This window comes from Aegilops tauschii, chromosome 1, assembly GCF_002575655.3.
Source record: "Aegilops tauschii subsp. strangulata cultivar AL8/78 chromosome 1, Aet v6.0, whole genome shotgun sequence".
NCBI lineage: Eukaryota > Viridiplantae > Streptophyta > Magnoliopsida > Poales > Poaceae > Aegilops > Aegilops tauschii.
In genome coordinates, this window is record NC_053035.3 from 66,103,788 (window position 1) to 66,128,629 (window position 24,842).

Sequence of the window (24,842 nt, forward strand, 5' to 3'; positions counted from 1 at the left end):
ATTAACTCGGCTGATACTGTAAAATGATTGTGCAGTTTCGCAAAGAAGAAAAGAAAAGATTGTGTAGTTGCTAGAAAAGCATGCTCTTGGCTTCTAGTATTCCAGGCAGGAACGGTGGTTGACCGATGAGTGACAGAGGCCGTGTCACCTAATCCTGATTCCGTCAACCAACTTGACCTGGACCTTGACGTCCTCTTAATAGGCGGCTGGGTCTCTTAAACTCTGGCTTGAAAACTATCGTCAACAAGTTGACGTTTGTTGCTAGATCTTGTATTTGTATGTTTTATATATATAGATAGAAGCAACTCGTTCTTCTATGAGGGATGCAAGAGAATCTTTCAAACTTGCATCCGAAATGTGAAATATTCATACGGAAGGAAAAGGAGAGATCAAGAATATGCAGCAGGGTTGGTTACTTTGTTAGCTTAGTTGGCTGGTCAGTAGTACATGGATACATTCTCTGAACTTGACGACGCCGACCATGCTGGTGCTTGCTCCATACACATGGTTAAAACAGTGCAACTGGTGGCCAGTGTGAGCTTGCAGCTCGGGACGCCATTGATGGTGGCGGCATGGGGTTACCTAGGGCTCTCGCGCGTCCTGATTCATAGGCCGTGGCCGTAGCCTAGCCAGCAAGGAGCATGTGTGGTCATTTATTTGGTCCGTGTAGGACATACTCGTAGTAGTATACGATATGGATTCATATGAATTTATTGGAGGTAATTAAGGATCAACACATGGAGATGTCTGTGCAACTCCGGGGCTCGGATCCACGGATCATCCATCCTTACACCGATCGGCTGTAACATTGCACGTAGTACTCGACAATTGTACAAAGTAGTAATGAAAGAAGTCTGACTACCCATACCTCTTTGCAGGCTGTTCGCATTGACATCTGCTATCCTGTCAACTTGATAGGTAATTCTTCCTCTACCAAACGCAAACAGTACCTTTTTCCAAGCTCCGATTTTGTTTCTCTTTTTTTTTCAGAGCTCATCCGATGTCATTTCGTCATGAAATTTTGCACCCTCCTAAAAAAATTCATTTTTATCCATTTCTTCAACAAATATTTCTGAACCGAGAGAGTATATATTATTAGTAAGAGCAACTCCAATGGGGCGACCCATTTCGTCCGCGGCCGTCCGTTTGGATCGGCGCGGACAGAAAAGGCGGCCCAACGCGCCGACCCAAACGGACGCGCGTCTGTTTTTCGTCCGCGGGCGACCCATTCCCGGCCCATTTTTGAGCCTGATTTGCGTCGGCGCGGACACGCGATGGACGCGCGCGCGGTCGCCTACTCCTGTCCTCGGGCCCGCTGATCTGTGGCACATTGGCCTCCCTCCCCCCGGCCAACAAGCAACCCTCGCCCCCGCCTTCTTCGTCACCGACGCCGCCGCCCATTTTTGCGGCGACTCTTCCAGCCGCCGCCGCCTCCACATCCACCAACAACGCCGCCCCTGCCCCCAGTTGCCCGCCGCCGCCGTTTTGCCGCCGGGGAGCAAACTGGTTCCCGCCGCCGCTTCCCCCACCGCACAGCCGCCCGCGACCAAGAAGACGCCTCGCCGCCCCCGCCACATACGACCGGCACGCTCGTCGGACGCCGTCACACTCGTCGGACGCCGGCAGGGCAGCTAGCTGGTCTGTGGGCGCCGCGTCTCCCCTCGCCGGCCATCTCCTTCTTCGACGCCCGCAAGCTGTTCGACAGTTTGCCAAGGTACGAAAATGGACTCCGCCGACGAGTTCGTTTTCCACAATTTCATTTGCGACTCCGACGATTCGTCGTCCGACGACGAGGAGGAGATATTGGCTGCCGTGTTGGTCCATCACCACCTCAACAACAAGCGGCCGTTGTTCCGTGGCTCCATTCCAGGCCACCTTCCGGCGTTGAATCGTAACCGAGAGAGCGGGCATTTCCTTCTCTGGAAGGACTACTTTGATACAACAAACCCGTTGTTCAAACATCACAAATTCCGCCGCCGGTTCCGTATGAGTAGGCATGTTTTCAACCGTATTAGAGAGGGAGTGGTCGGCTATGATGACTACTTCGAGTGCAAAGAAGATGCCGTCGGCAAGATTGGTTTCTCCTCTTATCAGAAATGCACTGCCGCCATCCGAATGCTTGCATACGGAGTGCCCGGTGATCTCATTGACGAGTACATCCGTATGAGCGAGTCTACGTGCCTAGAGTCCCTGTATAAGTTCTGCAAGGCTGTGATTGCTGTGTTTGGCCCTGAGTACTTGAGAGAGCCGACAGCTGAAAATACAGCCCGTTTGTTGGCGATGAATGCCAGCAGGGGCTTCCCGGGGATGCTTGGCAGCATAGACTGCATGCACTGGGAGTGGAAGAACTGCCCTTCTGCTTGGCAAGGGCAGTATAAGGGATATGTCAGGGCTTGCACTGTCATACTAGAGGCCGTGGCGTCTCAAGATCTCTGGATCTGGCACTCTTTCTTTTGCATGGCTGGATCACACAATGATATCAACGTGCTTCAGCGCTCGCCGGTGTTTGATAGGCTTGCCGAAGGCAGCAGCCCACCGGTGAACTTTACTGTCAATGGCCACAACTACGACAAAGGGTACTATTTGGGTGACGGTATCTATCCTCAGTGGACCACTATTGTCAAGACAATACCCAACCCTGTCGGAGAAAAAAGGAAAAGATTTGCCCAAGAGCAAGAGAGTGCTAGAAAGGATGTCGAGCGTGCCTTTCGTGTTTTGCAATCTCGATGGGGCATCGTTCGGTATCCTGCTAATACTTGGACCACGCAGAAACTATGGGAGGTGATGACTGCTTGTGTGATCATGCACAATATGATCGTAGAAGACGAGCGCCCGGAGCGTCTGTACGATCAAGGCTTTCAGTTTCAGGGTGAGAATGTTGTGCCTGAGCATGGAGTAGCGGCAACATTTGAGCGGTTCACTCAGTTTCATGAAGACATGCGTGATTGGGAAACTCACGTGCAACTGCAAAATGATTTGGTTGAGTATATGTGGACTCATGTTGGCAACCAATAGATGTATCTTTTTTTATTCGTTTGCAAAACTATGTGAAACATTTTTATTTTTATTTGGCCTGTAAAACTATACTATTTATTTGGGCGGACTATTTTGTTTGTTAAATTTCCATTTCACAATATGTTGAATGCAATGTAAAATTGGGCGGCCAGCCGGCCACGCCTGCACATATGGGTCGGCGCGTTGGACGTGCTGCTGACCCATATGAAAAACAGGACGGACGCCAGGCGGGTGGCCGATCCAAACGGACAAAAAGCGGATAAAATTGCCGTCCGTTTGGGTCAGCCCGTTGAAGTTGCTCTAAATGTTTTCTAGCCATGCATACCTCTGTGGTCTACTCAAAACCTTGCATGTTTACCACATCTATACGTACATATCAACATAATGTCCTAGCTGACAAGTACTACAAGCAGCTGGTCTGATTGCTGCGCAGCCGGCTGCTATCCTACCGGCCTACCCGAGTCCACGTGACTACGAGTGCACTGCAGTCGATGTCAGCTCTGGTGCTCCTTGTCTTTTACCGCCTGCTCTCATGCTGTTCTCTGCAGTACATGGTACTGAAGAAAAAAATAAACAGAAGGTAATCTCAATCTTTTCAGTAACGGACACAAGTACTAGTAGGAGTACAATTTATGCCGAAGACCTACCCTCAGTTATGGCGTTCAATGGCGTAGGTGCCCATCCATCCATCCGCAAGGGCAGGCCACGGAGGAGACGAGGGGAATTCAATGGAGGAGGCAAAGTGGAGAGGGAGGAAATGCCATTGGCACCCGCACTGTAGTTCCACTTGTGCAGTGTAGGTGGTGCAGCTGGAGTTAATTCCGCATCCACCCAACTAGAGCATGCCCTCCTCTCCTCATCATGGTTTCTTCCATTCTCATCTTGAGCATAAAAAGGTGACGCTTCTCTTCCTCCAAATGCCTCTTCCTCTCGGTGAAACCTGTGGGAGTAGAAAAGTAGTTCATGGTCAATATTCTGGTGGTGTCGGGAACTCGGAATCTGACTTGGTTTTGGATCCAATTTGGCAAGGTTCTTCTGGACATGGCAAGTAACGCCCGGACTCAGAATTCAATCTGCATATCTGCCTTGCTCTTGGGACTTATGGATATGTGAGAAGCAAACAACTTAAAAATAGCCCTTTTAGAGCACATATTTTTTTCCCAGATCATTTCTTCACAAAATCTTGCGCGCGGTTAGAAGACGTGATTATGTCCATTGTCAAAAGATCACATGCTTTAAATTTCTTGCTAATATTTTTTAAATTTACTGTTTGCTGGGAGCACGTAAGCCTGAGCTCTGTTTTGAATATCAGGATGCTGACATTACTATTTTGCAGGAAAAAAAAATCTCTGTTGCCAGTTAGTTCATATGTTGCTCTTTGCTGATACATAATCGATCCCCAATAGGAAAGCGATGGCCTCGCTCATCATGCTGGTCGCTTGGACCATTTGGAGCGAAAGGAATGCATGTGTGCTCGGTCATAAGAGATGACAAGAGCAACATCTCTTATGACTTAATTTTACACAAATACTACACCATAGGATGCCCCGACGGCAATACAAAATTTAGAGGATTGCCATACATTGCACTCAAACCATGCCCAAATGTTCATATTGATAGATTCTGTGGGATCGTCTAGGCTAGATCATTAAGGGTAGATGGGAGGAGTAGTAGGAGATACCTTCACTTTGATTCGAGGAGGTCCTGATACCGGCCATGGTGACGGTGGCAGGTGGTAGCAGAGAGTGCGTGAGTGGCGGCGGTGGAGCTTCCCATCGCTTCAGTGCCTCCCTCTGGATCGGATAGGGTTAGGAGTGGGGAACAGTGGCGGTGACGAACCTCGTACCCCGTGCCCCTGGTCCCCACCTCCTCTTTATAGCACTGCGCGACAGGGGCCCACCAGCCTTGCTTGGGCTGGACGCCCCAGATCAGGGCATGGGTCAAGGGCCCAATGAGCCGTTGGGCCCATTGGTGGAGAGATCAACCTAACATTCTCCCCCTTGATCTCATCATTATACTTTTAACTTTATACTTTGAAATAACTCTTTTCAAAGTACTCGTTCCATCACAGATTTGCATGTAGAGCATGTCTCATCATCACAGTTCATTCCCGATAGAATCAACACCTACAACACACTCCTCTGTTTTGAAACAGATTCTTTAACCTTGGGCCCTTTTATTGTCCGGAAATCTTAGACTATACCATAAAACCCATGTCGACTGTGTGTTCTCCGAACACACTGGGCGGCAAGCCTTTAATAAGCAGATCTGCAAACACTTGTCTGTTGCTTTTATACTTCAAGCATTTCTACATAATTCCGGACTTTCTCCTTTACAACGCATAACTCTGTGTCAGTGTGTTTGGCGTCAACACTTGACTCGTTGTCATAGGAGGGAAAAACTTAAAATGGTTATCGCTGTTGTCAACCATTATCAACTCCGGGCACAGGTATACTTAACCATTTTGTGTGTCCCTCAGCCTCATATCAAGCTATAACATATTTTGCATCGCATTGATGGTAATTATTTCATTCTTTGGAGCTTTTCCACACCAAAACTCCAAGTGTGAAAATTAGCGACAATTGTGGATTTCGCTATACATTTCACAACTCCTGTCTTTGTACTCACAATCTTTTGAGAGTACTTATTTCTTTCAGCATGAGGTCGATATCTTTGAGTCCATTCCAGTGATCTGTATATGGACTGGACATTGCCAAAACAACCCAGATACATGAACTATGTCATGGTAATATATTGAGCTTCAACAGCTGAAGCATATGGCACCATATCCGTTTTCAATCTTTTCTCATCAACTTTTGAAACACCATAGTTTCCAGTTCCATTATCCTTGACTATAAGAACATGTGTAGGCTTTCTCGCATGCATACTTTAGAGACCTTTCTAAGCATGTCCCTGCGACATTACTAATACCCCTTTTATTCTTTTCTTGGTGAATCTCGATAATTATAACGAGAGACACTCTACCGAGAACATTCTTTTGAACTTTGAGAACAAGAACTTCTTTTCTTCTCCTGCAGTAGATTGACATGACCACTAGCAAGTAGGACGTCATCCACATGCACAGGATTATGAAATGATTTTCCCATTCTATAACTTTGCATGGATACAATTGTCCTCTCATTTTCTTTAACCCAAAACAACATTTGATTGCTTTAGTCCATAAAAGACTTCTTCAGGCAGTATCCCCTGTGTTCTTTACTTTCATCTGATGTAACTCAGATCATAATATCTTTCATCTGATGTAACTCAGATCATGATGTGCTACCAACACTTATTGTAATCTATTCAGTGTAAACACGCAAAAACCTTTCGATTTAAGTCGTGTTTTACACCTTTACGTATTTCCTTTGGAGTCACATTGACCTTGTAGACCCTTTAGAGCCTACTGTTTTGGCTTCATTGGAAATTACTTATGAGTCTCAAACATCGTCGGGATTCACCAATTTTATTTCATCTCACATAGTCTCTTATCATTTATACAAACAAACACTTCTCGAAACTCGATTGAGCGCTTTAAATGAGGTAGGATCTACCTCCATTAACATAGACTTTATAGTAATCAGAAGTATATGATTTTCTCATTCCTTGAGACCATCTGTGTGTCTCAGGTACTGGCACTTCTTTCATATGGGGTTGTTATTGCTCTGTCATTGCCAAGAGGCAATCTCATTGTATAGTCTTTCATTTCCAAGAGGCAATAGGTTTTACAGGGACCTTTATCACAAGATCCATGTTTACTCATTCCTCCTTTATACAGAAAACAACAGGTGTTGTATAGGTCATACAACATGCTCCCCCAGATTACTCCATCTTCACTAAAAATGGCGTATCTTTAAACTTTATTATTTGGGTTTATTCTGTTAAAACTTTCTTATTTATGGCACTTTAAGCACCGTCTTAGCATTCCTTAGTATGCTTTCAAAATGGAATACATGTATTTCTTTTCTTTAGGGGTATTATTATGACCGCCGTACTCCCCCAGACGATCACATTCTTCATTCATGGATCACCTTAGATGCATAATGTGCATCACATTATCTAAAGTATAGGGGAGTTTCATCATTCTTAGATTATCTCATATTTCTTTCTCCCCCTCGAAATGTGGCAAGAACTTTTTTGCCACAATTTCGAAAAACCATTCATAACTCTTGTGAATTGAGGAAACTTTGATTATCTACTTCATTTAACTGATTACTTCATACGTAATGAAGTTATCTGTTAACTGGTATGGGAGTACTTTTTCCTCATTCCATTTCAGAAACTCAACAGAGTTCTTTATAATTAGTACTTTTGCAAGTCGCACTTGCATATCATTTTTATCTTTAGGTTCGTCTGTAACTTTTATTCTCTTTGGATTTATTGAGTGCTTAATGACCGATGTACATTCGATACTAGGAAAGCATAATAGCTACTCCATACTTTTCTCCCAGAGTGGGACATATTAAAAGCACATGAGTCATCATATCTTTCTCCTGTCATACAGGATAAGTCCTTTGCCAAAATTTCTCCCGCCATACAGGATTTTTGACATAATACTATGTCAACTTTACCCAGTTACGCAGGTATTTTTCCAGACTTTTCCCGCCATGCCGGTTTTATCATAATCATCTTTTCCCGCTATGCGGGTAATTCCCTATAAGGGACATAAATGACAGAATTGGCTCTTTTGACCGCATATTCAATAATCAAATTCAGAAATAAATCCGAATGCTCTTTGACACACATGCTTGATCCGACGTTGGTCAAATTAAACACACATGTTGTTTGTTTCATCTCAAATCATGTTGACTGAAAAATCTTCTTCATAGAGAGTACATGAAAGACATTCGTCAACCAAGACTCTCAATGATCTATCTCTTTTCTTTTCTTGGATCAATATCCAAGAATTCTTTCTCTTTTGAATCCATTCTTTAGAGAGAACATATTCCCTCACGTTATGACCTTTCTTGGTCATCTTTCGGGTCACAAGTACCCAGCCATTCGCTTTCATGAATGAAGGCATGGAAAACTTTTAGTCTGAGAAAACTTAGCCAACAATCAACAATAATGAGCATAAAAATAACCCTACGTTGGTCTGGTTAAAAAAAATGCACATTAAACTTTTAAACTTTCTTTTATATTCTAAATCATCGTTGTGGAAGAATTAGAATAAAACATCACCTCTTTACATTAATTCCACATCACCGTTGGGCAGAAATGGAAAAAACGCATAACTCATAAATAATGTGATGATAAAATTTCTATTAAGTAACTTTGCTAAGAAAATAATCATCATTATCAACTTTATTGCAGCGGAAAACTAGCAATATACATTTCTCAATCTTTATCAAATTCTCTGAAAATTGGGCAGAGATTTGAACTTTTAACTATAAGACTCATTGAATTATAATATTGTCATCTTCAACGTTGGTCAAAAAATAAAAATACTATAATTAAACTTTAATCAAATATCTTTCTATTGAAGCTATCTGAATCTGATTTCACCCACAAGTGAAAAAACTTGTATCAAAAACCGTTCTTCCAATTAAATTTCGTGTTGGTTCCAATTTAATTGGAGGATAAAACTTTTATTTTCTTTGTAAAAGAGCACTATTAATTATTTAGGCAGCGGAAAAACATGAATAAAAACTCATGAACTTTTAATTCTTTACAGAAACTTTTCTTTGACAAAAAAAATTCATGAACTTTATTATTTTCTTTATAAAATTCATGAACATTTCCTTTTCTGAAAATTTTCATTCTCAGAAACTTTTTATGTTTACTTTTCTATTTTCTAAACAAAAAAATTTCTTTGAATAATTTTGAATAGAAAGAAAACTGTACTGCAATTAGCCCAAAACTGGACAGGAAAAGCAAAAACAAAACAGAAAAAATAGCAGCCCAGCCGGCCGGCCTCGGCCCAGCGCGCGCACGGCTCGCCGCCCACGGCCTGCGGGCGAGCTCCACGGCTCGCTGGTGGAAGCTGGTGCTGGCGGTTGCGGCCTGGTGCAATGGCCCAGCTTCCACCGACGCTTTCGGCCTAGTGGCCCAGGGCTGAACTAGGGTTTTAATCCCAGCCGTCCTTTCTCATCGGACGGTCTCCCGCTCGTTTAGGACGAGCAAAACCGAGAGAGAGCTCCCGTCCGAGACCTAGCGCCTCCTTTCTGTTTCTCTCTCTCTTCTGTCGCCAGCGACGGCGAGACAGGGGAGCTGCGCCCCGGCCTACCGCCCCGGCCGCCGGCGACGGCGGCGAGAGCCACCACAGCCGCACACACCTCCTTTTCCCTTCCCCCTTTTCTTTCCACTCTCTCTCTCTCTCTCTCGCCGCCATCTCCCTGTTCTGTTTACTGTGAGAGAGAGACGCAGCAGAGATGCGACCTCCACAGCTTCCTGGCTGCGCGACGGCGACCGGAGCGGCGGCGCCCCCTCCCGGCCCTCTTGCCGGTGTGCGCGTGCTCCCGAAGGAGCGCGCGCCGCCGTCAAGCGGCCCGGTTGCGGTGCCCTGTCCCCCTTTGGGGTCTCTATTCTTCTTCCCGGTGCCTCGCTAGGCGATGCGCGCCGGGATCGAGAGGAACGGCGCGGCACAGCAGCGGCGCACAACTCTGAGGAGTGATTCAAGATTCTTTTTGTGTGGTTCGGATTCGATCCGATCTGGTGAGGGGAGGGGTTTTCTTTTCTGTTCTCTACCCGAAAACAAGCCTAGTTGACATCTGATACCATTGATAGATTCTGTGGGATCGTCTAGGCTAGATCATTAAGGGTAGATGGGAGGAGTAGTAGGAGATACCTTCACTTTGATTCGAGGAGGTCCTGATACCGGCCATGGTGACGGTGGCAGGTGGTAGCAGAGAGTGCGTGAGTGGCGGCGGTGGAGCTTCCCATCGCTTCAGTGCCTCCCTCTGGATCGGATAGGGTTAGGAGTGGGGAACAGTGGCGGTGACGAACCTCGTACCCCATGCCCCTGGTCCGCACCTCCTCTTTATATCACTGTGCGACAGGGGCCCACCAACCTTGCTTGGGCTGGACGCCCCCGATCAGGGCATGGGTCAAGGGCCCAATGAGCCATTGGGCCGATTGGTGGAGAGATCAACCTAACACATATACCACTGGAAAGTTGCCACTTCCAAATATTTCCCTAAACTGTACCATCTGGACAAGTTTCGAGTGACAAAATTCATTTCATTTTATAGTAAATCTTGAAGATACTCAGGATTTTCGACGACGAGGACAGTGCCTTGCAACTCTCCAACATCAATTTGAGGAGATTGACTGCGTTGTTTGTTTCATAAATAGGCCCTCCATCCAAACTTGGAACAGAAGCGATCCTAGACCAAAAGGGTAAGCAGATATGACCCTTTCGGTCAACAAGCCCGTTATGGCGTTTAGCTCTTGAGGATGCTCAAGCGATCGACGACAAGGTTTAGGGTGTGTTTGGATTGTGGCCAAATAGTTCCTTACTGGCTAGCCACAATATTGGTCTTTGTTTGGATGAGTGACCAAAATATTGGCAACAACCAAATACTGAAACACACGGACCCTCGCAGGGCGGGGGCGCCGTCTGGCATCGTGGTGGCGTCGACGGCAGGCCTGACAAGGCCGATGCGCCAGTATCTTCTCTGAAGATGGATCGATGGAAGACGACGGTGACGGACTCTACAGCGGGCGCATGCGGTGCCCGCTGAGAGTGCCTCGGGCCGGTGTTGTCAGGGTCGCTCGATCTCTCACAACTCGCTAAACACAGAGAGGAGAGACAGGAGGTTTTGCGTCACGTTCGACCTTGTGACTTTTTCTGTTTCTTGATCTCCACTACTTATTCTGTTACAAAGAGAAAACAAGTGGCCCGGTCCTGGTGCCACGATCCCTAAAACTCGCGCCATCCCACGAGTGGGTTTCGTGGCTGGCCACCCCGATCGATCGGGCAATGATCGTGCCCAGATTGCCTACATGCACGGCTCGCACAACGGCTCGCGAGCTCGTGCGCCTAGCTACGTTATTTCTGACGGAAACAAGCTAACTGAAGAAACTGACTGAAGAAACTACAACGACTAGAGTAGCTAACAAATCTCCCCTCTAATCTTGTCGCTGCCGAATTATTTCTGTCATGCCAATCCTCCCCCTAAGCTCCAGAAACTTGAGTCGTCCGAGTGCTTTGGTGAGGACGTCGGCGAGCTGATCATTGGTGCAGACGTAGTTGTTGTCGATCCGCCCTTCTTCCACACACTCACGAATGAAGTGGTATCGTATCTCAATGTGCTTGCTTCGATCATGGAAGACGGGGTTCTTGGAGAGAGAGATTGCTGACTTGTTGTCGACCAGAAGTCGCGGTGGCCGGACGTCGGTGTGTAGCATCTCTCCGATCAGCCGAGCCAGCCAAATCCCTTGGCAGGCGGCGGTGGTGGCGGCCACGTACTCCGCCTCACATGAGGAGAGCGCCACCACCCTTTGCTTCTGCGATTGCCAACTCACTGGGCTGCCGCCGAGGAAGTAGAGCACTCCCGTTGTGCTCCGCCTGTCGTCGATGTCGCCGGCGTGATCCGCGTCGCTGTACCCCAGCAGCTCAGGCGTGCCCTTGCCTCAGATGTAGGCACAGCCGTAGTCCAGCGTGCCTGCTACATACCTTAGCAGGCGCTTCACAGCCGCGTAATGATCTGAAGCCGGTGCCTCCATGAAGCGGCTCAGGTAGCCGACGGTGAAGGAGATGTCCGGCCTTGTGTGCACGAGGTAGCGCAGTCCTCCGATGATGCTGCGATACTCCGTGCTGTCCACCGGCCTCTCCTTGCTGTCTCTGCTCAATTTCAGTCGAGCTTCCATTGGCAGGTTGCCGGGGTTGCACTCCTTGAGCCCGGCGCGCTCCACCAGCTTCTTCGCGTAGGCTGCTTGACAGAGCGTGATGCGATCGCGTCCCTGACGAACCTCAATGCCCAGGTAGTAGCTGAGCTCACCGAGGTCGCTCATGCGGAAGAGCGTGGTCATCTGGTGCTTGAATGCGTCGATCTCTATCTTGTCCGCGCCCGTGATGACGAGGTCGTCGACGTACACACCAACGAGCAGGAGTTTGTCGCCCTCCCCGCGTCGGTAGACTGCGTGCTCCGAGGGACAACGTTCAAAGCCCAGAGAGCGCAGACTCTCGTCTAGCTTGGCGTTCCAAGCTCTTGGGGCCTGGCGTAGCCCGTACAGCGCCTTGTGTAGGCGCAACACCTTCCCTTCCTCGCCGGGGGTAACGTACCCGGGCGGCTGAACGACGTAGACCTCCTCCTGCAAGTCCCCGTCAAGAAAGCGGACTTGACGTCCATGTGGTGAACCGGCCACGCATGGTGCGCAGCGAGCGCGACCAGTACGCGCACCGAGTCCATGCGCGCCACCGGAGCGAACACGTCCTCGAAGTCCACTCCTTGGACTTGGACGTATCCCTTTGCCACCAGCCGCGCCTTGCGCTTCACCACTGTGCTGTGGGCGTCCTTCTTGAGCTTGTAGACCCACTTGAGGCCTATCGGTCGGTGCCCGGGCGGGAGCTCGCACAGCTCCCACGTGTTGTTGTCGACGATGCTCTGCATCTCCTCGTTCATGGCGCTCCTCCATCCTCCCTCCTTCCGCGCCTCGTTGAAGGAGGTTGGCTCCTCCCCTGCGAAGAGGCACAGGTAACTGTACTGACTTTTATCACCTGTCCCTTCTTCAGTGGTGTCCCACAGGTTCTCCAGCGTGCGGTACCGCCATGGCGCCTCCTTATCGGGCGGCGGCACCGACGCCCCCGGTGGTGGAGACACGAACTCCATGCCAGAGCGGTCTGGGCTTGGTGTGGCGCAGACCGGCGTCGCGGGCTGCGTCGTGGGCGCACTGATACGCGTCGATGTCGGCGTTGTAGGAGAGCTCGGCGCCTCAGGGGTTGTTGCGCCAGATGGGGTGCCGCCGATCACCTCGGCGGGCACCGGTTCGAGCTCGACGGAGAAGGTGTCCCACTGCGGCTCCTTGCTTGTCGCCGCGACCTGAGACCAGTCCCACGCGGCCTCCTCGTCGAACACGACATCCCTCGAGGCCAGGACACGGTTCGACGGCGGGTGGTAGACGCGATAAGCCGCCGATCCTGGCTCGTAGCCGAGGAATACCATGGGTGTGCTCCTGTCATCAAGTTTCTACAAGTTTGGATGTGTCACCTTGACATGCGCGACGCTCCCGAACACGCGCAGGTGCTCGACGTTTGGGCGCCGCCCGCACCAGGCCTCGTGCGGGGTCGACCCCGCCACGCTCTTGGTTGTAGACCTGTTCAGGAGGTAGACCGCCGTCGCTACGGCCTCCCCCCAGAACCGCGCCGGCACGCCCTTTGTCTTCAGTAGGCTGCGCGCCATGCCCACGATGGTCTGGTTCCGGCGCTCGACTACGCCGTTCTGCTGAGGCGTGTAGGGCGCCGTGAGCTGGCGCTTGACTCCCTGGTCGGCGTAGTACTCACCGAGGCTGGCGGAGGTGAACTCCCCGCCGCGGTCCGTGCGCAGCGACTTGAGCTGCCGCCCGGACTCGAGCTCCGCCATGGCCTGGAAGCGCTTCAGAGCGGGCTGCACCTCATCTTTGGTCGCGAGCAGGTACAACCACATGTGCCTGCTCTTATCATCTACCAGCAGCAAGAAGTACCGCCTTCCTCCCGGCGTTGGAGGGGAGATCGGACCACACAGATCCGCGTGCACCAGCTCAAGGACCTCGCTGGCCCTGCGGAGAGCCTGCTGAGGGAAGGGTGCCTGGCGCTGCTTGCCAGCGAGGCACGCTTCGCAGACACGATCCGCCTCGTCGAACAACGGGAGGCCGCGCACCAGCTCGTTCCGGGCAAGTTGACGTAGAGCCCGGAAGTTCACGTGGCCGTAGCGCGCATGCCAGCGCCATGCGTCCTGTCCAGCGTGCGCCGCGAAGCACACTGGCTGGACTGGTGTGAGCTGCAGCACGTACAACCTCCCCTGGTTCCGATGCACTCGCGCAAGGAGACGCCCACCAGGATCTCGGAGTTGGAGCACGCCGAGACTTATATGGGTCTCGTAGGCGATCTCGTCCAACTGTCCGATGCTGACGATGTTGCTGCAGAGCTTTGGGATGTAATACACATCAGACAGTACCAAGTGCTCACCGTTCTGGCATTGGAAGAGGATCGTCCCTCTCCCCTCGATCTGGACCGCCGAGCCGTCCCCAAGTTTCACGGCGCCGCGGACGCCGGTGTCCAGCGCCGAGAAAATTTCTCACCGGCCCGACATGTGGTTGCTCGCACCCGTGTCAAGGTACCAGGCTAGGTCGCAGCGCTGGCCGTCTGCCGCTGCGCGCGCCTGGGAGTGCTCTTCGTTGAGCAGTACGTGCTCTGACGTGGGTTCCGCCGCGGTCCACACGTCCGCAGTCGCGAGCAGGAGTGAGCTCTCCTCTGCCCCACCTTGCGCCAGGTGAGCCTGCTCCTTTCGTTCCCGCCGGGGCTCGGTGCAATCACGGGAGAAATGGCCATTTTTATTGCAATTGTAACACTTCACCTTGGACATGTCGCGCCCGCCGTTGCTGGTGCTGCCGCGACCGCTGCCGCCGCCTTGGCCTTGAGCGTCGTTGCCGCGCCTCTGGTTCTGCAGCTTGCCATGGCGGCGGTTGCCGCCACCCCCGTTGCCGGCGCCGATCGAGCTGGACCCCTGGCCCTGCTCACGCTCCCAGCGCCTTGCGTCCCACTGCTGCTCCGTCATGAGCAACTGGCCGCCTCCGCTGGCCTGAGCCGCCCCGCCACCACAGCGCTCCTCTGCGGTGCGCAGTCGACCGATCAGCTCATCGACCGAGATTGTGGTCAGGTCAAGGAGCGTCTCGATCGCGACTGCGATCTGGGCGTAGCGGGCGGGGACGACACGAAGGATCTTCTGGATCACGCGCACCTCATCGACGTTGTCCCCCAGCGTGTGCAACTGGTTGACAAGGGCTGTGATCCGCATGCCGAAGGAGTCGAGAGTCTCGCCGTCGTGGAAGGTGATCTGCTCGAACTCCGCGCGCAATCGCTGCGCGGTCGCCTCGCGTACACGGTGCACCCCCATGCGCATGACCTTGATCGTGTCCCAGGCCTCCTTCGCCGTTTCCTTGACGACGAGGACGCCGAGCATCTCCGGGGGGACGGCCCGGAACAGAACGCCGAGCGCCGTCTTGTCGTCACGCACGTGTTGTGCGTTGCCCTGGATCGTGTCCCAGAGCCCCCAAGACTCCAGATGCACCTTATCACGAGGGACCACTCGATGTAGTTCGTGGACGTCAGCGTCGGGAACGTGGTGCCCGCGCCGGGCACGAGCGGCGCGCGCTCCGTGGCCGCCGCCTGGTGGATCACCACCTGCCGCTCCCTCCGTACGCAGCTCCGTCCGCGGCTGCGCCCCCGTGGTGGAGTGCGCGAGCGGCTCCCATCCCCGACGTCGTTGCGGGGTGCCGCCGCCATCTGGTCCGGCTGAACTCCGGTGTCAGCCATGGCGTCAGGATCGCCGGAAACGGGCTCTGATGCCAATTGTCAGGGTCGCTCGATCTCTCACAACTCGCTAAACACAGAGAGGAGAGACAGGAGGTTTTGCGTCACGTTCGACCTTGTGACTTTTTCTGTTTCTTGATCTCCACTACTTATTCTGTTACAAAGAGAAAACAAGTGGCCCGGTCCTGGTGCCACGATCCCTAAAACTCGTGCCATCCCACGAGTGGGTTTCGTGGCTGGCCACCCCGATCGATCGGGCAACGATCGTGCCCAGATCGCCTACATGCGCGGCTCGCACAACGGCTCGCGAGCTCGTGCGCCTAGCTACGTTATTTCTGACGGAAACAAGCTAACTGAAGAAACTAACTGAAGAAACTACAGCGACTAGAGTAGCTAACAGGTGTGTGCCTCAGACCTGGCATTGCGGCTTGGTTGGGCCCTCCGGCTTTAGATGTTAGGCTTTGTTGTGAGGTCAGGGTATACGGCTTAGACAATCACTCGGCACCAGATCTGACTTTCCCGAGCCTTACCGCTGTCAGATCCCGCCAACTCCATGTCGCAGCACCTCCATCTCCGAACATTACGGGGCTGACTATTAGCATCTCGTGCGCTGCTGTAACTTCTTCTTCCAAGCCACCATGAATGCCTCCACGCACGCCTCAGACATGGCGGGTCGAGTTCCTTTGATGCTGAATCTGTCTGCTGCTCCTAGTGTGCCCCTCTACCAAATCACTTGCTCTGTAGCTTTATATGTGAACTTCTGCCTATGATTTTGCTCATCTCTGTAAATGTAATCTGCTCATGAATTTGTAGAGACACTTTGATTCTGCTGTTGTGTTGTACAACCGCATGAACAAAGTCTAGAGCTTGATGCTCTGCTATGTACCAAAGATGATGAAGAATATTTGAAATGCCACGGGGATGAATTCGCCGAGATGGCAGCAGCGTGGGAAGCCCGACATGCTAGCGGCATGGATCACACATGGCAGATTTGATAGAAGAACATGAGATGAGAGAGAGAGAGAGAGTAAAGGGATCTGTTTTTCGTTTCAGAATGTGTTTTGTGCAGTACTATGAGATGAAAACGAGGAGTTTCACGCAAAAGTGTCAAACCCTTCCAGATTTGCTTACTCTGTACCATAGGTTGACGATCCAACGACACATATTGCTAGATCGCATGATCTCACATAAAGTGCTGATCCCATACTAGTCTTCCCCTGTTTCTCACCGGTGCATTGCATGCCCTCCTCTCCTCATCATGGTTTCTTCCATTCTCGTCTTGACTCTTGAGCATAAAAAGGTGACACTTCTCTTCCTCCAAATGCCTCTTCCTCTCGTGAAACTGTCACGCCCAATATGCGATCGTATCCGAGTGGAACTCGAAGGTCCCATCCAAGGATAGAGCCGCATATTGAAACACCTTTGCAAGGTGGATATCATCACATCGTACCATTACATAATAGTTGGGGATACATACAAAGGCATACAATGCCGCAAGAATACATTAAACATCTTATAGAAGAGAGGCATCCGACTATGGACGAAATCAAAAGGAAAACAAGAACGACATCCACCCTGCTAGCCCAGGCTGCCGACTACGAACCTATCCCCTGAAGGAAGAAGGAGCAGAAGAAGAACTCCCAAACAAGCAAACATCACGCTCACGTCGGATCATCGCATTACCTGTACCTACAACTGTTGTTGTAGTAATCCGTGAGCCACGAGGACTCAGCAATCCCATTACCATGGGTATCAAGACTAGCAAAGCTTAATGGGAATGGAATGGATAAGTGGTGAGGTTGCAGCAAGCGACTAAGCATGGTATGGTGGCTAACTTACGAGTACAAAAATAAGGTGAGAAGCTACGCAAACGGTCGCAAACTAGTAACGATCAATAAGTGATCCTGAACTACTTACGAGTCAAACATAACCCCATCGTGTTCTCTTCTCGAACTCACTCGAAAAGAGGCGATCACGGTTACGCACGCGGTTGGTGTATTTTACTTCGAATCTGGTGTCAAGTTCTCTACAACCGGATATTAAAAATTCTCATCTGCCACATAACCGCGGGCACGGCTCTCGAAAGTTTAAACCCTGCAGGGGTGTCCCAACTTAGCCCATGACAAGTTCACGATCCGCGGAGACAATCCTCCATCTCGGGAACCTCCGATCAGACTCGGAATCCCGGTGCACAGGACATTTCAACAATGGTAAAACAAAACCAGCAAGACCTCCCAATGTGCCGACACCCTGATAGTAGCCGCGCGTATCTCGTCTCAGGCCATGATTGGATGAGCTAAGCTTACGGTCACTGAGACCCAAGTTGCCAAGGAGGCGCCGCAAGGTGCTCTAGTTTGGACTAACACTCATGAGGAGCACTGGCCCGGGGTTGTTAATTAAGTCCTCGGGGTCCGGAAAGTCCCTATGCAAGTTTTAGTTGTTATTAGGCAAATGGTAAAACCAATTTTGGGCCTTGTTGGAAGAGTTTTATTCAAAGCGAACTGTCAAGAGGGGCCCGTAAACCCTCATCGTGTTAGGGACGCAAAATCAAGGAACATAACACCGGTATAACGAAAACTAAGGCGGCAAGAGTGAAACAAAACACCAAGCAAAAGGCTAAGCCTTCCACCCTTTGCCAAGCATATAGATGCATTAATTAAATAAGAGATATTGTGATATCCCAAGATATCCATGTCCCAACATGGAACAACCTGCAACTAGCAACGCTATAAGAGGGGCTGAGCAAAGCGGTAACATAGCCAAACAACGGTTTGTTAGGATGGTGGAAAAGGTTAGAGGCTATCATGGCAATTTGGGAGGGCTTGATAAACAAGTGGTAGGTAGCGCGACATAGCGATTGCATCGAGACACCTAGCATAGCAATGATAGTAGTGAGATCCAAGGTGACGGTCATCTTGCCTGAAATCCCGCTAGAAAGAAGAACGAGTCCATGAAGAAGACGAACGGGCGTAGACAAACCAAGCGTAGTCGAACGAATACTCACGATCGCAACGAAACAGGAACTATCGAGAAGAAGCACACCCGGAAAGAAGCAAACAACATGGTAAACACACAAGCATAAACATGACATTAAGTTAGAGTTGTTAAACAGCAAGTTAACATGCACCATGATGATCTACACGTCTTTCTAGTCAAGTTACATATAAAGTTCGTTTAATTCGGAGCTACGGCCTAGAAGATATGAGCAAAACAAGTTAAGCATGACATTGATGCAAAATGCATTCAACCATCAAGCACACATACTCAAATCAAGGATGCAACATGACATGATGAAACTACATGCAAAACCAAGCAAGTTTCATATAGATCACGCTCAAAACGGAGCAACGGTTCAACACATACACATGAAACAAGTTTAAAGGACAAGCTGTCCAAAACAACGACTAGGCATATAGCAAGCATCAAAACAACATGCTACAAGTACAATATTGGCACAAACATGATATGCACTCGAAGAACATGTAACATGCTCCAAATAACATTAAGGTTCAGGTTCATAGGCATCAAGATTAAATCAATATGATCAATGCAAAAAGCATCTTTATAACACAAATTATGACTTGGTGAAAAACAGGGCATACATGTGAGCAGGAATAACATGTTGACATGTTCGAGGCATGGAACAATGATGCTACAGTACAACATCATGATAAAAAAAGCATGGCATTAACGTACAGGTTAAACATGGCACAACATGATTATTAAGCATCTCCATATAACCTCTAGATCAATGGCATTCATCAAGACAAGTAGGCAAGTCATAACAGATTCCCAGATTTAGTGAAAAACAGTTTGACAGAAAACAGATTCATTATGCATACTTTGAGACAACAAAAGTATATGCTACAGGAACTATTCATGGCATCAAGGGGCATGGAAAGAATTTGCTAAATACCCTTAACAAAACATCATTACTGAGCATGATTTTATCATGATGGTAACAGATTTGATGATAGCTTCAAGTGAACATGGCAAGATGATATAACAGACTTAGTGGCATGCTGACAGTTATATTTTCAAGCAACTTGAGGGCACCAAAAGAACAAGCTACAGAAGGTTATAATTACAAACAAGGGCATCGATGGATAGAGCATAACGTGGTTATCAAAACAAGATTACTACATATCTCCATATTATGCATATATTTGATGGTAGCATTGAGCAAACATGGTATCATAATATAACAGATTCAGACTTAGCAGAACAGTAACAACAAGTACCCTACTTCACAAGCTTGTGCTAGTCACCACAGGGCATATCATGATAAATGGATTACACCAATGCAAATATGGCATGATTATGCTCCTAAAACATGTTGGTATGATGCTCAAAATAAAATCACACAAAATGCTATGAAAAAGACAAATAGGCAAGTTACAACAGTTTTTAGCAGGTTATAACACTTGGCACTTTTGCAACGATGATTAAGGCATCCATATGAACAGTAACATGCATGCAAACTAAACCATCATGTATATCATTCAGAGATGAACATTTTGATATATCATACACGCAACTCGGAGCAACATGCATGAAGTTATGATGGGTCAAACATGCACACATAATATCGCAGATCTAGGACTTGAAGAAAATTCGACCTCGCGGAATCGGGACGAAGAGGTTCCGGACGGCGAGATCCGAGGCGGGCGACGCATTTGGTTCGGGGGAGTGGTGGATCTTGTCCCACTCCCCGGATCCGGCGACGAGGTGGACGCCGGCGACGCGACGGGGAGGCGGATCCGGCGATGGCGCGGCGCGAGGGAGGCGGTGGCGGGCGGCTGCGAGGCGGCGGTGGCGCGGGCGGCGCGCCGGCGAGGTGGGGTGGAGGGAGCCAGGCGCGGGCGGCAGCTCAGGTGCGCGGGCTGGGAGGGCCGGCGATGGGCTCTGGCGGGCCCGCGACGGTGGGAGCGGGGTAGGGCGACGTGGCGGCCTCCTGTTGGCCCGGGCCGGCGGCGCGAGGAGGAGGGGAGCTAGGGTTTTTGCCCGAATTTTGGAGGGAGGAGGTGTTTATATAGATGGTGGTGTGACGCCCCCGATTCAATCGTACACTAATCATACACGCAAACGTGTACGATCAAGATCAGGGACTCACGGGAAGATATCACAACACAACTCTAAAAATAAAATAAGTCATACAAGCATCATAATACAAGCCAGGGGCCTCGAGGGCTCGAATACAAGTGCTTGATCATAGACGAGTCAGCGGAAGCAACAATATCTTAGTACAGACATAAGTTAGACAAGTTGCCATAAGATGGCTAGTACAAACTGGGATACAGATCGAAAGAGGCGCATGCCTCCTGCCTAGGATCCTCCTAAACTACTCCTGGTCATCGTCAGCGGCCTGCACGTAGTAGTAGGCACCTCCAGTGTAGTAGGAGTCATCGAAGGTGGCGCCTGACTCCTGGGCTCCAACATCTGGTTGCGACAACCGAGAAGAATGGAAAGGGGGAAAAGAGGGAGAAAAGCAACCGTGAGTACTCATCCAAAGTACTCGCAACAAGGATCTACACTACATATGCATGGGTATCTGTGTAAAGGGGCAATATCGGTGGACTGAACTGCAGAATGCCAGAATAAGAGGGGGATAGCTAGTCCTGTCGAAGACTACGCTTCTGGCAGCCTCCATCTTGCAACATGTAGAAGAGAGAGTAGATGGTAAGTTCACCAAGTAGCATCGCATAGCATAATCCTACCCGACGATCCTCTCCTCGTCGACTTGTGAGAGAGCGATCACCGGGTTGTATCTGGCACTTGGAAGGGCGTGTTTTATTAAGTATCCGGTTCTAGTTGTCATAAGGTCAAGGTATAACTCCGGGTCGTCCTTTTACCGAGGGACACGGCTATTCGAATAGATAAACTTCCCTGGAGGGGTGCACCACATTACCCAACACGCTCGATCCCATTTGGATGGACACACTTTCCTGGGTCATGCCCGGCCTCGGAAGATCAACACGCCGCAGCCCCACCTAGGCACAACAGAGAGGTCAGCACGTCGGTCTAAATCCTATGCGCGCAGGGGTCTGGGCCCATCGCCCATTGCACACCTGCATGTTGCGTACGCGGCCGGTGAGCAGACCTAGCAACCTCCATTACAAAGGAAGTTATGTTACGCGGTCCAACCCGGTGCGCGCCGCTCAGTCGCTGACGTCACGAAGGCTTCGTCTGATACCACGATGTCGAGTGCCCATAACTGTTCCCGCATAGTTGGTTAGTGCGTATAGGCCAATGGCCAGACTCAGATCAAATACCAAGATCTCGTTAAGCGTGTTATTTTGAAGTAACCGCGGAACACCGACCAGGGCCAGGCCCACCTCTCTGCTAGGTGGTCTCAACCTGCCCTATCGCTCTGCCACAAAGTAACAGCTCGGGGGCCGTCGGGAACCCAGGCCCACGTCTACCGGGATGGAGCCACCTGCCCCTTCAGCCCCCATCTCCGAACAGTAACATAAGTAATGTAACAGTATAAAGTATATAGCATATGCCCGTGATCACCTCCCGAAGTGATCACGGCCCAATAGTATAGCATGGCAGACGGACAAGAGTGTAGGGCCACTGATGGAATACTAGCATCCTATACTAAGCATTTAGGATTGCAGGTAAGGGTAATAACTTTAGCAACAATGACAGGCTATGCAGCATAATAGGATTAACCGAAAGCAGTAACATGCTATACTACACTAATGCAAGCAGTAGAGAGAAGGAATAGGCGATGTCTGGTGATCAAGGGGGGGGCTTGCTTGGTTGCTCTGGCAAGGAGGGGTTGTCAACCACGTAGTCGATCGGGGCACCAGCAGCGGCGTCAGTCTCGTAGTCTACCGGAGAGAAGAGGGGGAAGAAATAGTAAATACGGAGCAAACAAAGCATCACAAAATATAACAAGGCAATACGCGGTGCCAGGGGTGATCTAACACGGTAGTAAGTGATACTGGTGAAGGGGGGAAACATCCGGGAAAGTATCCACGGTGTTTCGCGTTTTCAGGCAGATGAAACGGAGGGGGAAAGTTGGGTGTTTGCTATGCTAGGGATGTGTGGCGGACGAACGGGCTGCGTATCCGATTCGTCTCATCGTTCTGAGCAACTTCCATGTACAAAGTATTTCCATCCGAGTTACGGATTATTTACTATTAATTTTTAAAATTTTAAATCATTTTCTAATTTATTATTATTAAATTAATTCGAAATTAGTATTATTGCATCAGCATGACGTCAGAATGACGTCAGCAGTCAACAGAGGTGTTGACTGGTCAAACTGACGTGAGAGTCCCACCTGTCATTGACTGATTAATTAACTAATAGTTAATTAGGTTAATTAGTGATTAGATTAATCTAATTGTGATTAGTTAAATTAATTATTTTTATTTTTACTTCTTTAACTTTTTTTTAACTCGTTCTGGGACTCGGCCCCGTTTGTCATAGGTACAGGGGCAGGGCCCAGTTTCCAATGGCCCAGAGGCCATACCGGGCGGGCGCGTAGGCAGGTGCGGGCGAACCCGCATCCTGAGTGCGAGGCGAGGCCGCCGGGCGCCGCGGGCGGGCAGAGCCCGAGGGGGGGGGCGACCGGAGGCAGGTGCTGAGGGCGGCGGCCGGGGAAAGGCGACGCGGCAGGGGCGAAAGCAGGAGGAGGGGCGCGCAGCGGCGAGCAAGGGCAGTGCGAAGCGGACGCAGTGGCGGGCAGTGGTGAGCATCGTCGGGCCGTGCGGGGCACGGACGGAGCGCGGCCGTGGATGCGGTGACCGCGGGTGCGAGCGGGGCATGTGCGCGGAGAGCAGGGGGGGCGGAGGGAGGCGGGGCCTCACCGGCGTGGCCTGGACGCGCGAGGGGCGCCCGACGCACGCAGTCGGGCGCGGCGACGGAGCGGCCCCCATGGGCGGGGCGAGCACGGGAAGTGGTCGGGCGCATCCATGACGCGGCGAGCGTGGTGGAAGCAGCAGACAGCGGTGACAGAGCAAAGTAGCAGCGGGGCAGAGCAACAGAAGCAGCGGCAGAAGACGCGACGTGCGGCAAAGCAGGATGCATCGCGGGCGTGGGTGCTGGTTTGTGCCGGCGAGCGCGCGTAGGGTGGCCAAGGTCGCGGCCGTACGTGGACAAAGGCGAGGGAGCGCGGGGCGCAGAGAGGAAGAGAGGCGGGGCTCACTGGGGGCGTAGGGAACGGGGCAGTGGGGCTCGAGGAGGAGGTCGGAGACGGCGCGTCGCAGAGGAGGCAGTCCGGCGAGGAAGGGCTCCGGCAATGGTGGTCCGGCGGCGTCGGGGGCGTCGGGTACTTGCCCTCGATCTCGATCCAGATCGGGGGGAAGAGAGGAGCGGGCGATGTGGGGGGGGGGGAGTGGGTGCGTGGGGGGTTAGGGTTGCGGGGGTGTGGGGATAAGGGAGTGGGGTGGTGGCCGGTTGGGCCGGCCTGGTGGGGTAAATGGGCCAGCTGGGCCGGCTGAAGTCAAGGCCCAGAGGGTGGGTGCGGGGGCTTTTCCCCTTTTGCAATTTCTTTTGCTTTTACCTTTTTTATCTTATTTCTTTTCTGTTTTAATTATTTTAGAGCATTTTAGTATTTTATAAATAAGTGTTTTCTTTACTATAATTACCTATGTAATATTCGGCACAAACCGAACATTTTAGTTTTGATGTTTGAAAATATTTGTTGTTTGCTTTTAATTAAATTTTGAATTTGAATCGGTTTTCAATTAAACCAAGATTAACTCGAGTGACAGAGGTGACGTGGCATCATTAGGAGGGAATTACTATAGTCTAATTATCCGGGCGTCACAGGTGGGAGCTAGGAGAGGGCTATGGAGGTGCCGTTTTCGCCCACACGATTGTGATCCAACAGCGAAGAGCAAGGAGGGGTTTAGATGGGCTAGTGGGCTGTTGTGGAGAGGTGTTGGGCTGCAAAGAGAGAGGTGTCCGGCGGTTAACGCGATTAACCGTTGGGGCATCAAACGACCTTCAAATGGAACGAAATTTGACAGGTGGTCTACCGGTTTTATACCAAGACCACTCGTCAACTCTCGGCCCATTCCGAGAATGTTTTTCTCCCGCTCATGAAATAAGATCTGGGAGGTGCGGCGGGCGCGTGTGAGAGTGTCGGATACCGAAATGGAAAACGGAGAAAATGATGAACATGACCGGATGCAAGTTTTGAAAAACATGCAGATAAAATGCATATTCTGACATGGCAAAGTGCAATACGCAAGCGGATAACATGACAATGATGGCGAATAATTGAAAGACAACTGACGCATCAGTCTCGGGGCGTTACAGAAACTGTGGAAGTAGTAAAAAGAGTTCATGGTCAATATTCCGGTGGTATCGGGAACTTGGAATCTGACTTGGTTTTGGGCCCAATTTGGCAAGGTTCTTC

The 24,842-nt window shown here is 50.4% G+C and overlaps 1 protein-coding gene across 1 annotated transcript; it reads left to right on the plus strand.

Moving 5' to 3' along the window:
• Positions 1-885: 885 nt before the first annotated feature.
• Positions 886-4,467, plus strand: LOC141041593 (uncharacterized). The gene has a single exon (XM_073508264.1). It carries the CDS (start codon positions 1,723-1,725, stop codon positions 3,013-3,015), a length of 1,293 nt encoding a protein of 430 aa, XP_073364365.1. The 5' UTR covers positions 886-1,722; the 3' UTR covers positions 3,016-4,467.
• Positions 4,468-24,842: the final 20,375 nt, after the last annotated feature.